Source organism: Coturnix japonica, chromosome 27 (assembly GCF_054131305.1).
Source record: "Coturnix japonica strain WE chromosome 27, WE-NBRP24, whole genome shotgun sequence".
In the NCBI taxonomy this organism is placed as follows: Eukaryota; Metazoa; Chordata; class Aves; order Galliformes; family Phasianidae; genus Coturnix; species Coturnix japonica.
In genome coordinates, this window is record NC_140689.1 from 7,034,869 (window position 1) to 7,047,198 (window position 12,330).

Below are 12,330 nucleotides of genomic sequence, written 5' to 3' on the forward strand. Positions count from 1 at the left end.
CTTGTGGTCGTGAATATGCTCGTATTTCCACAGGGACTGGCCCTATGTGGGTTCCAGCATGATATGTTTGGTCTCATCTGAAGGCAGAAAATAGCATCCAGCATTCATAGTAATTGTAATTGTGTGTTTCTTACTTAGTGGTATTGCTTTGTAACTTGCTGTGTTATAGATAATATTAGTAATAGTTTGACATAGTGTGTGATTTTCTGTTTTACCAATGCAGTCTCAAGAATTAGAGTTTAAGGCATTAGCTAGGATGTTGTGTGCTTCTTCTATTTTAGTAACAGATCAGATGTATATTAAACAGGATTTGATCTAATCAATGCTAGAATCTACAGGAATAGCTCATTTAATGTTTTAGTACTGTTTGGTTATGATGTTATTAGCCTATTAATTAGCTTTTCTTAATTTGCAAAGACAAAACCTGGAAAGGAATCCCAGACAAAGAGATGACCCTGTATCATAGAATAGATACCTCTCTTACATCCAACTAATTGGGATTTTTGAAATATAACCATGCATCATTTTAGACAAAAGTGCACGCTAATAGAACTAAATTTGATAGTTTATTCTGTTTTCCAAGCAGGTGTTCCACTTGGGCTCTATATCACGCACTGGCCATGCGGATGTGGTGTAACTGGAAGAAATCCTTCAGACCCTGAATGCAGGAGAGAATCTGTGATGGGTGAGAGAGGAAATGTGCACCTTGAAGCAGGGGACGCCCTGCTGGCACTACCTGTCGCATCCACCACCAACATGAATTGCTGTTTCTCAAGGGTCAATAAGTAATAATGCCCCTAGTGATACTCTAGTACGTTTGTCCTCTAAAATTGGTTCTATTTGACATGTTACTTCATAAAATTGCACGATCATTAATCAATTATTAGCCCGGATAACTCAGTCGGTAGAGCATGGTTATGAGCATCTTAAAAGCATTTATTGCACAAATTTTAGTGGTCATTAAAATCAATATATCAGAGTATATGAAAATTGAAGACTTTTTCTGATCAGTTACAGATTAACACAATGGGACCCTCATGGATTTATTTTCAGGTTACAGAAACTTAGGTTGCAGTACAAACATGTTTGTTCTTTTTAGTGGGTTTAACAGTAATGTTGTTATGTTGTATTTGACTTGTCTCTTTTTTCACTTTTAGAGTATTGTCAATCGAGGCATTGATTGAGTTATAATAGTTATGTTATTAATTTAAGTAGTGTTGCTATTCTATAGGCAGTATTGTAAGAAGAATTCTATGGAGCGTCCGTCATGGATCCAGATGAGAAGTTCACAGAACAGCAGCTACGAAGCAGGATAAAACTACATGAGAACTGATTGAACAAATGAACTGAACTGCTTGTTAAATATGATTAATCGGTGGTTAAATCAAACCCTTATTCAGCCTAAAAGAAAACGGGGGAAATGTAGAGAGTGTTTTTTACAGCTAGTTAGCTGAGAAGGGTCGTAAACACGGTGCAGCTAAGCAAGCAGCCATAACACCTGCAAGGACAGCAAGAACAACAGGATACCCTGGGATGGTGAGAAACTAGCCATGGTTCTGGGAACTCAGCAAGGGAGTAGCTTTCAGTTGATAACAACAAGCTGTTAAGATACTCGGGGATAGTATGTAATTGGGAACCAATGATGAGCTCCACTTTTGCAATATGTATGAGCTAATTATCCGTATTATAAAGGTACACGCAGCCAAGGAATAAATGAGATTCGCTGATCATATGTCAATGACAGGTGTGGTCGTCTGCTTTTCTCCCGCCGTTCTGCAACAAACACCTATATACAAATTTAAGAACACAACAGAGTAACTGTTACTGTTTATTAACAACCAGTTTTAATACTACGATAAAAGTATGTCCTGAGAAAGGGGAACAAACACGCTTCTTCAAGGTTTTTTAGCTGTTCTGGATCTCAGCCGTCGCTTGATGATCAGATGATCACTTTCCTTCTTTTGTTCCTCAGATTCCTGAAGAAAACATTTCAAAAGTTACTCATCTTTTCACACAAGACTGACAAGCTCTTCTTGACCCACACAAACATATTTCTTCCCCTAAATGGATTTCAGAATGGCATTCGCTTATTATATTTTATTCAGAAAACTATGGGATACCGAGATCATTTTAATGCAGCATAATCACAAGGAATAAATATGGAGAATGTACAAAATCCTGTTTATCTTAAAAAAGCACACACATCTGAGGAAAGCCTGAAGGCAGCTTTCATTTTGAAATACTTGTTTTCAAAAGAGTATTATAATACTTGTTTTGTGAAACATGAAGCGTTCCGAAAACATTTTTAGCCTCAATCCCTGTAGCTATGACTTGCCCAGAATTTCAGTTCTCGGTTCAGTTCCATGTTCTCAGAACTACAGTGAGAGAAGAAATTGTCTCATATTCTTCATCCTATAACAAAAAAAAAATAACATTTTGGTTTCTGCTCCTATCATTCGTCAAATCATCAAAAAATTCAGAGGGATATTACAGTATGGGCAAATGAGCACTATGTTGAACAGAAAAAGGACTCTAATATAATTAAAAGATGCAGTTCAAACAGAGCAAGAATGTTCTTAGCACAATAGCTGCCGACAGAGTCATGAAACTGGCACATCAGATCCTTTGCAAGTTGGCTTAGACAGGAGATCATAGTTTAAGCATACCTAAAAAGCTGTCTAAGTTGTGCTCTAGAAAAGCGTGTAGTAGAATAATCCCACTCAAACACACTGAAATTATCTATGATTCCAAATTAGAAGACATCTCCGTGATTGCTACATCACCTACTTAGTAAACTGTAAGCCAGCCAAACACAGAGATCTTTGAGGACAAAATAAAACAGAACAGCAGGAAGACCAACAAGAATGACTTGGTAGAATAAGGAAATACCTCAGTACTTTCAGCCTCCCCCTGCAAATAGATGAAACCTCCAGTCTGTTTGGACTCCTTAGTAGTTTATTTTAAGCCAAGACTACAGTATAATCGCTTACCGAAGAAGCAGGTATATCTAGAGGGCCAGAAACGACAGTGGAATACAGCTTCCTTTTGGATCGTTTTGGCTTGGTCTCTCCTTCTTCGAGACTTTCAGGTTCGTTTGATTTAGGAGAACTTACTGCTGACATCAGCTTCTTGGCTAGAAGAAATTTGTTTTGATACATAAACCAATCAACTTACTGGTTTTGTGAGTCTTTAAATCACTGAATGCAAAAAAAGCTTCGTAACAAACTTGGTTTATAAATGACACGTAAAATTTAAGTGAAAATACTCAGAAATTGCATTTGTTCATCGAGGTTCTTTATTGCTTCTATAGCTGAAACAGTTTATAGCTTCAGGTACGGCAGCTTAAAGCACGCATTAAAATGGAGTATGAAAGACAATCATGGCTCAGAAGTCGCTGGAAGTCAGAAACTTCAGCAGGAGTTAAACAACAGGCCTAACTTTCGTGCTGACAGAAGCACAAGACAGAACCAACTTTCTCTGTATACTTGTAGGTTTTCACAAATGTAATAATGAATCTCTGAAGAGACGAATAAATGCATTTACTTCATAAATCAAAGGACAACTTAACATGGCAGACAAGTTCTCTAAGAACACATACATTAATAGCCTACAGCAGAAACAAGCCATTCTACAATGTCTAGAAAACATGGAATAAAACTTATTCTACACCAACCTTTAGAGTGTATAATAGAAGGAGAGCTTTGAATAAAATCTCCAACTTTTTGCAGTGTTTCATCCTTCTTTTTAGTCAGTCTTGAAGCATGTACTCGCTTTCTCAGGAAGTAGTCTTTTCCGGATTTCTGTTCAACAGAGATGTGAACATGTGAAACAAGAGCATTGTTTAAACTTCATTTTAGTTCAACGTTATTTGAAGTTGACATTTTGAGCTTTACTACTGACACCTCTGTTCATTATGCTGATGATACCACAACGGCAAGTAATGTAGACAATTTTATACCCTTTAGGGAGTTGTCAAAATCTCAGCTATTTCAAGGCATACGTTTCTTAAAGTTTCTTAATAAGGCAGTAGTTTCTTTAAAAGTAGCTCCCAAGCTGTGGAGTTGTTTCTTACATAAGCTGTTCTAATTACATAAAATAAACAAACATACAAAACAGAAGACAACAGATGGGAAAAATCTACTACTCATACTCTGACCATGCCAAGGATACTGCTATCACATGTGAACATCTGTTTTTAATAACTGCCATGCATATTAATGATATGAACCTTAGTTTAATACAAGGGCTTCACTTACAAAAGCACACGATAATACACTAAAGCTTCTCTTCCCAACTATTCAGTGTGCAATATCCTTCCCTCCAAATCATTACACAGTACAGCCATTACACGCTCTGGGGACAGACTGACTTGCCCTTTGGTTAGCTTATGGAATTTAATAGGAAGAGCTCATAAGCATGTAAGATTCCCATTCAGGTATACACATAAGGATAAGACACTGCTTCTTCCGTGTGACCACACAGTTACAGGAAGTCCCAAGCTAGCTTCAAAACTAGAACAAAAACCAACCATTTTCTCGTCACTTGCAGAGGGTGAATTAAAAGCCATGACAGATTTTGTATTTTTCGTGTTCTCACTTTTCACAAAATCCTGGGAAAATAAGACAAGTTTCAGCCATGATTCTTTTGGAAAGAACAATTGATGTCACAAAAGTGAACACTTTAAACACTTTTGCTAATAGTAGGGAAGTATTTGCTAGTGGTAACTATTCCACTGTAAATCAAATAATACATAAGCATTCAATTATAAAAACAGGACATTAAGATATCAGTATTAGACATCTCATGATGTCTAAAAAGCTGATTTATGTCTACAGGTTTCAAAGAAAATACACAATGGAGTTAAGAGAAATTCCCTTCTCTTAAACCATTATCACTGAGCTTGGCTATTAGTTTTGTTCATTAAAGCAGTTCATTGATTAAATTCTTCAACTACTTTACTGAGGTAGAAATAGCATTTTTTTAATGCTTAAATGAGAATGGTAAAAAGGCACCAGATATTTTGTTTTCTGTTGGGTCTAGGTCATACCTCATCCATGTCATCACTTCTTTTCTTTTTTGCCTTAGGCATTTTCACTCCTAAAGGTATCATGCTGCCGTGCTGCTTTATCTCCGTCTTATCAGGTTGCAGAGGTGTCAGTGGGATTTCCAGCTCCGGTTTTGGGAACCGACTAGTTTTGCCATTTTCTGCGGACACTCCAGAAGAGTCGAGGACAGTTTCCAAATGCTCCTGATAGCACAGAAGAATTTTAAGTGCAAGTGTTAAGGTAGCCATGAGATTAAAAAGCTATAAAGCATCTGGAAAAGGATACGTAAGCATTCAATTTTCCTGCTGTAAGAACACTTGTAACAGAAGGAGTCTATTTCAGTTACAGCAGAGTTTTACCCTTCTTTCCTAGAACTTGTTACATTTAAAATTATTTCCAATCTATGATCACAAAAATAGTTCTCCATGTTAAACTGAGCCTGATACTTTACAAGTCATTTTTTCTCAAGGGCACAGACAACTACACTTTTTTTTTTAATAGAGAATGGTGGTAGAACTGACACGATTTTCTTCATCTCAACTCTGCTGTGTCAGAACTGGGCAGGAACAGGAGCATTTGATTCAAGTGTTCGATTAACTTCCAGCTTAATCTTAGGGAATTTGCCCTTCCTCTTCTACACTAGAGATGTTATTTACATAAGTAAGGTCCAGCTGGCAAGGTGCAAGCCCGGTACAAGTCATTAAAGAACTCCATTGCTATCTTTTCCCTGGAGAGAATACAGACATTCAAGCAATGACACCGTACTTAAGCTGAAGGCTATCATGTACCTGCTCATGGTCAAATGGCAGCAAATGCACAGCTAAGTGACAGGGAAATGTCAGTATGCATTTCCCCAGCAGCACTTACTGTCCACAATCCACCCAATCCTGTTTTTCTCAACAGGAACAACAAAGTCAGAACTGAGATCACCTGGACTCCTCCTTCTCTATGGCAGGAATTCAGCTAGCATATCAAAAATGAGTTCAGATGCTGGTTGAACACATGGAAGACAGGCTGCTGGGGGCATCAGAAAATGGTAGATGGCTGCTTCTACTGCTGCTAGTAACTAGCAAACTCCAGTGTCCCAAACACAGACTAGCAGCTTTTACTACTTACACTGTTCCAACCCCCTGAGGGGAGTCTTCTTCCTCTCAAAAAGTTACCAAAGATTGTAGAAAGACAAAAAGTAGTCAGAGCCACTTTATCAGGCTCTGCTAAGAATCTGAATGGAGTATCACCACCCACTGTATTTCCAAGAATTAAGTTGGTTAATAAATACTTTGTTTTTAAAATATATGTAACTGCTGTTTTATGAAAGTTAGCAATTAAAAACTTATATAGGAATGATTAACATCATCTGCTAACAAAACAATATCCAGAAATCCTGCAGAGGAAAAAAATAAGTTCAATTTGCTGTGCCCGCTTCAGTGGCTCCATGAATTTTTTCCAAGTAACTTATCTAATCATGAGCCACTTCATAAGCATTAACATGAGGAGAGTTTTCAACAGCACCTGACAAAAATTCATCACACAATTGTTTCAACAGCTTTTTTTCCTATCAAAGGCTATAAAAACAGGTGATCTGATCACCTTGAAAGGGATAAATAAATTAAAACTTGGGAACTGTTTAGAGAACATGAGATCTTTTCCTACTCATTCCTTATCAAAAGCAATACAATCACAACATTTTCAGATCTGAAGTTTCATACTAACCTCAGATTCATTTAATGAAGTGAGGCTCCTAGTACATCGACGTGACAAATAATTGTCTTCAGCTTTGCATCTTAATGGAATACTTTCTCCAGTTTTCGTTTTGCTTTGTTGTTTCCTAGGCTGTAAATATTTAAAAGGAGTAAAGATTAGGCTATGCATTAGACCTCCAAAATATCTCGAGTTTTCTAAAGTTACAGTGTAAAACCTCAAGCTCAGACGCCACATGAACACGTAAGCTGAAACACAGCACAAGTGTGGGAAGGTAGTAACATCTATTCACTGTGTGATCTTCAGATACACCCTACTGGGTCTCACTAACAGTCTCAGGCAGTATTCTGCCTCCAAAAGAGAGAAAGCGAGACATTATTTAGGGACAAAATCTGTAACACTGGTCGTTTTGTCATCCATTCCCCCCATACTCTGCACGCTCACAGCTGCTATGTTAGAACACCAAAGGCTAAACCTCTGCCTAATCTTCAGCATCCACATACGAATACATGGAAAACTGCATGGAAAAGTTCCATAATGTACACAGAGAGATGGTGTTCTAGTAAATAAAATATTTTTGAGAAGATGAGAGCTCATGTTTGAGTGGAAAACAAAAAGAACCAACAAGTACTCATCACTGAATATGTAGTTAAAGGACTATATGCTAAGAAAAATGATTCCAGCTCCAGTATCTCCTAGGAAAACAGAAGAACAAAAAGGGGTTAACAAGATGTTAAGTACTGACTTTCTATAAATATAATCATACCTTTTCATTTACAGAGTCATTCTTTCTACTTTGTCTTTCTTCAAGTAAAGGTATTTCTGGCAAACACTGAGGGCTACTGTGGTTAATGCGTTGTTTTAATTCCTTTATAAAGTCATCTTTGTCAGCCAGTTCTTTTCTTAACTCTTCTATCACAGTTGCATTATCCTAATAAACAGTAAAAACTGCTGAGTTGTGGGATTGGCAAAAGGAATTAACACACACAAGCAGTATTGCAATTACTTAGTAGCATCAGTTTTAGAATTGCAGGCTAGAACACTTAACTATTCAAGAACAGTAACATTTCCCGGATTTGTACGGTCACTGTTACAAGTGCAGTAGTCACAGAATTGCCTGGGAAGTTGTAATACAATATATTTTGATTCTTCTATTTTACTTATGTGCTTCAGCCTTCATCTCTCTTAAGATATAATAACCCGAGCTTTTATTTGTTCCCAAATCCTCGGTACTGTGAGAAAGTCGGCAGTTGTAGGGGAAGTTTTGCTATGAGAACATCTTTCTTCTCAGAGAAAGTGAATCCAAACATTCTCAAAAGAGCACAACTCATTTAGTCTTCTGTTTAGCTTCTGAAATTCTATGCTACGGCTTAGATTGGCTATCCTGATTAAAAGCTGGATGTTGAAATAAGAAATGCAACTTCCAGAGATCATCCCCCCTCTGCTTTTTGATGCTTCCCTTAATCTCTCTCCACGTCCCCTTCTGTCTTTTCATGCCATTGTAGATACTACCTCAGAGAAAGCAAAGAAAGTAAGAAACCTGAGACAGAACTACTGTCTGAGTATTGAGCCTAGCTTGGGATCCGGAAATGCTGTGAATTATCGGAAAAAGCTACAGATGTCCAGTCTGACTGTAGGATCATAAGCATCAAACTGACATCTGCTTATCTGAACTACTGAAAAAATTGAAATTTTAGTAATTAACAGAAATTCTGTTTCTGAAGAACAAAAATAAAAGCTGGTGCTTTTTTTGGTTAGTTGCACATGATGTCAATACGACAGTGTTCAAGAACAGAACCACACCCAGAATACAAAGAGCAGGTACAGGAGTTTTACAGAATTTATGGGTAGCTAATCAGGTAGGAGGAAAGGAGAGCTGACCTTGCTTGAATCCTTTAAGGCAGATTGTCTCAGTTCTGCTATTTCTGTCTCTTTTTGTATGACATTAGAAGCCAAAGTTTTGAGCTGTTTTTCCAAAGCTTCTACTAACTGATCTCTCTCATCACGCCACTTTTGAAGATTACGGTCCTTTTCCTCCAGCTGGGCAACAAGTCTTTCCTAAAAGAAGAACAGATGAACAGTGAACATCACCTACTACACACTGAACTGTTCTAACACTTCGGTAGTTAGCACCGTTTTACAGTCTTAGTAAATGTATGATCTCTTCAAGATCCACAGGAGCTCTAGAACTAGTTGCACTACAAACCTACAGAAGCAAAACCATGCTTCTATTAGACAACCTACATTACTCTCCTTGTGAAAAAATATTACTATTATTTTAGAACCTCCACTTCAATTTGCTCATTTAATGATTACTAATGAGCTTTAGGAAAATAAAGTCACAAAGTGATAATAATACTAAGCTCCTCACATCCTTCTATGCTGCTTGCAGGTTCAGAAAGTCGGGACTAACTACTTCCAGATGTAAAAAAAGCTTTGCAGAATGTACAGATTCACATGTTTAAGAAGTTACATGACAAGAGCCCAGCAAACAGCTCAAGTAACTCAAGTGACTTTGTTATCAGTCACTATTTGGAAAGTGATAAAGGAGCAAAACTGTGGCCGTTTGACCAAGTATTTTTATTCAGTATCTGGAGAGAAGTTTGTGGGGTTTCTTTAGAAACTCAATTGCCTTTTCTTCCTTATAAAGGCTTAATGGACTTCTGCTTTGCAGAAAAGAGAACAAACAAAAGCTATTGTACAAAATACTTTCTTAGCCTCATTAAATAGTGATCTATTTTTCAACTGTAATTTTCTTATTGATGTCCCACATACGTGACATTTCATTATGCACTTATGAAAGATCTTTCTTTTTGTGGCCCCCCCATTCCTTCCTTTTCCAAATCAAGCAGTTCTCATATGGGCTTTGGCGCATAAGAAAGCAAGGGGACTTGGACAAGCTGCTCTTATGCACCCTTACTGTTAATACTTGGTATGTAGTTGTCTCCAAACTACAGGCACCAGACAACTCTGCCAGGACCTCATCACTTACGATTTCTGCTTGTTGCTTTCCATAATGTTGTCGGTCCTCAGCAAATTGTTTCATTTCTTTGCTGCGAAGATTCTCAGCTTCTTTTATCTGATTTATGAGCTCTTCTTTCTCCTCCAGCCACTTTTTTCTATCAGTTTGATACTTAGTCTCACTTTCCTATTTCAAAGAAACCAAAAATGAAATAGTGAGTCATTAAGGAATAAAAGTCTTAAAAGCCAGGTCATCATTAAATAGACTTGTTTCTGCAAGATAACAGAAATATTAGCAGTTTTTACTACAGAATATTCCCAAAGGCAGGTATTGGATAATCATTAGTTCTTTTCCATTAAAAAATAATCATTTCCAGTATTTCTTATTCAGACTGGAGAGCCTCCATAAAACCTCTCTTTTTCTTTATAAATGTTCACACAAGCTTTACAGAACTTACACCAAAAGTCAGTATAAGAAAAACTCTTTTAACTTAAAAACTTCTAACACTTTACGCTGCCTTGCAGCAGTTGTAGAAAAACTTGCAGCTCCTTCAGGGTTGAAAGACAAAGAAAAGCAACATAGTTTACACTGTAGGAGTAGTCTCCTTTCCTATCAAACCTACTGGCAGACATTCTCATATATAGGACAGAGCACCTGAGAAACTGCTTGGAAAAAATAAAAGTCTTTTAACCAAGGAAAATTAGTAGACCCGCAGCCCAACAAAAAAGGCTTCCTGGTGATAAAGTTAGATGATGATTTCGATAGCTTATATTAGTTGCCCAAGCAACTAACAGAAAACAGTTTTGACAAATACACCGTAAGTTACAATTTGCTTTGAGTTAGTATTCCTTTCTTGCAAACAACAATTGTATAAGTATACTCTGCTTATAGGACATTGACGTGGTATAGAATGAAGCAATGAATGTTCAACTTTCTCCTCTTCTTGAAAAAGTGAATTGGCTCTGCGCATTAAAAAAATATATCATGAATAAGCTTACTCAAGGTGAAGGAGGAAAGAAGCTCAGAACCATTCCACTAACAGAGTGGATGTAACCTATTGTATATTGTATACTCACTTAGAAAACTCCCACTGCCAGCCCATTACTTTTATTTAAAAAAACAAACAAACAACAACAACAAAAAATAACATCAGATGGGATAAGACAACTAACTGTTCAGAGGCCAGCAAAAGAAGCACTGCTCATGGCAGCATAATGTAGGGAAGGCTACACTTCCTATACTATGGGGGCATCAGTGATGCCATTCTTAACGTACCACAAAAAAGCTGCACCTGGTCCCTATTGCATGTTGCACTGCAGCTTTTACAGGAAGTTTCTGTAATCAATATAACAGTTTACTTTATCAAGTTACAACTTTGAAGTTAAGTTACCTCCAGCTCTTTTTGCAGCTTTATTAATTCTGTACTGTTTTCATTCAAATTTGCCTCATCACTTTCGTTGTTCTTTTGCTGCCAGTCACCATTGCTCTGGTATTCCAGTTCACAGTATTTGTGTTTCCATGCAATCAGTTCTACTCAATACACAAAATGAGGTTAGATAGCATATCATTTCAAATATATATTTGAAATACCACACCAATGACTTTTTACTAAAGCAGCTTCGGTTTTATCTGCTACAGACATAAAGAAATAACAGAAGCCTTTAACTACAAGAGAGTTGTTGTTTACTATGGAACGTTAATGACTAAGTAACAGTCACATGAAAATGGAAGTGGCTATCACAGCACGTCTAAACCCCTTTTGCATCCCTGCTCCCTTTCCCTGGAAAGATTACCTGAAGCTAATTTTTCGTTCTCTTCTAACAGACCTTCAAGCATTTCATCTTGTTCAAGATGCATTTCCTCATCTTCTTCTAATGTCATCCGCATAACTTCAATTATTCTATCCCTTGCACACAGATCTGAAGGTTTGAAAATTTACAGATGAACTCCCTACTAAGTTCATCTAAGTTCTATCTAAGTTCTCCCATGACCAAAAGCTCTTTTAAAAGAAATAGACCATCTCCATTGAAATATTTGCATACAAATATATGCAGACATGTCTTAAAATCGAAACATAGAAGACTCAAAGTCATTAGCAATGTGACAACATTTACACAGATATTCCACACACACACACACAAATAATGACTGACCGTCACATAGTTGATCATAGTCTTTGGAGATATCTTCCATCCTCTCAGTTTCCAACAGCTCCTATATTTCATGTTGAAAGAAAAGCATACACAGTAGAAACAAGCAGAATCTTTCAGACAGCCTAGAATTAATAAGTTTTTCATATAGCATAAATAAGGACTCAAGCTGATAAAAAGAATTTATGGTAAGACATTTCAATTAACATATCGTGATGTCACTCAACAAGATCAGGTTACATGCATGTATTACATATGTATTTACTATGCAGATTACTGTATTTAAAGCAATCTGCCAGTGCTCTGTAGTGACTAATTATTTGAATATCTTTCATGGTCTACCACTAATTTCAGTTGGCCACTTTCATTTTGCTCCAATTTTTTTTTTTTTTTTTTTTTTGGACCTTTTCCCTGTTGCTTGGAAAACCTGCATCATTCATGTAATAAAAATTAAGAGCAAGAAAAATACCTG

At 37.0% G+C, this 12,330-nt stretch overlaps 1 protein-coding gene across 2 annotated transcripts; it reads right to left on the reverse strand.

Moving 5' to 3' along the window:
• Positions 1–1,815: 1,815 nt before the first annotated feature.
• Positions 1,816–11,424, reverse strand: LOC146756444 (kinesin-like protein KIF20B). 2 transcript variants are annotated; one of them, XM_085524473.1, is made up of 9 exons: positions 11,099–11,423; positions 9,739–9,894; positions 8,628–8,804; positions 6,759–6,878; positions 5,048–5,248; positions 4,529–4,609; positions 3,674–3,800; positions 2,991–3,133; positions 1,816–1,976 (listed from the first exon to the last, which is right to left on the reverse strand). In XM_085524473.1, the coding sequence occupies exons 2-9, from the start codon at positions 9,790–9,792 to the stop codon at positions 1,896–1,898; spliced, it is 984 nt and encodes a 327-aa protein (XP_085380599.1). In that variant the 5' UTR covers positions 9,793–9,894; positions 11,099–11,423; the 3' UTR covers positions 1,816–1,895. The 2 variants fall into 2 exon arrangements, with proteins under 2 accessions (XP_085380599.1, XP_085380600.1); XM_085524474.1 differs by lacking the exon at positions 5,048–5,248 and having other exon boundaries at positions 11,099–11,424.
• Positions 11,425–12,330: the final 906 nt, after the last annotated feature.

Coding starts and splice junctions, on each gene's coding strand:
- LOC146756444 (XM_085524473.1), bottom strand. CDS start 9,792: ATGAAACAATTTGCTGAGGACCGACAACATTATGGAAAGCAACAAGCA. Junction 3,801..4,528: donor CTGCAAGTGACGAGAAAATG/GTTGGTTTTTGT, acceptor TCTGTTGAACAG/AAATCCGGAAAAGACTACTT. Junction 3,134..3,673: donor TTCTATTATACACTCTAAAG/GTTGGTGTAGAA, acceptor AATTTCTTCTAG/CCAAGAAGCTGATGTCAGCA.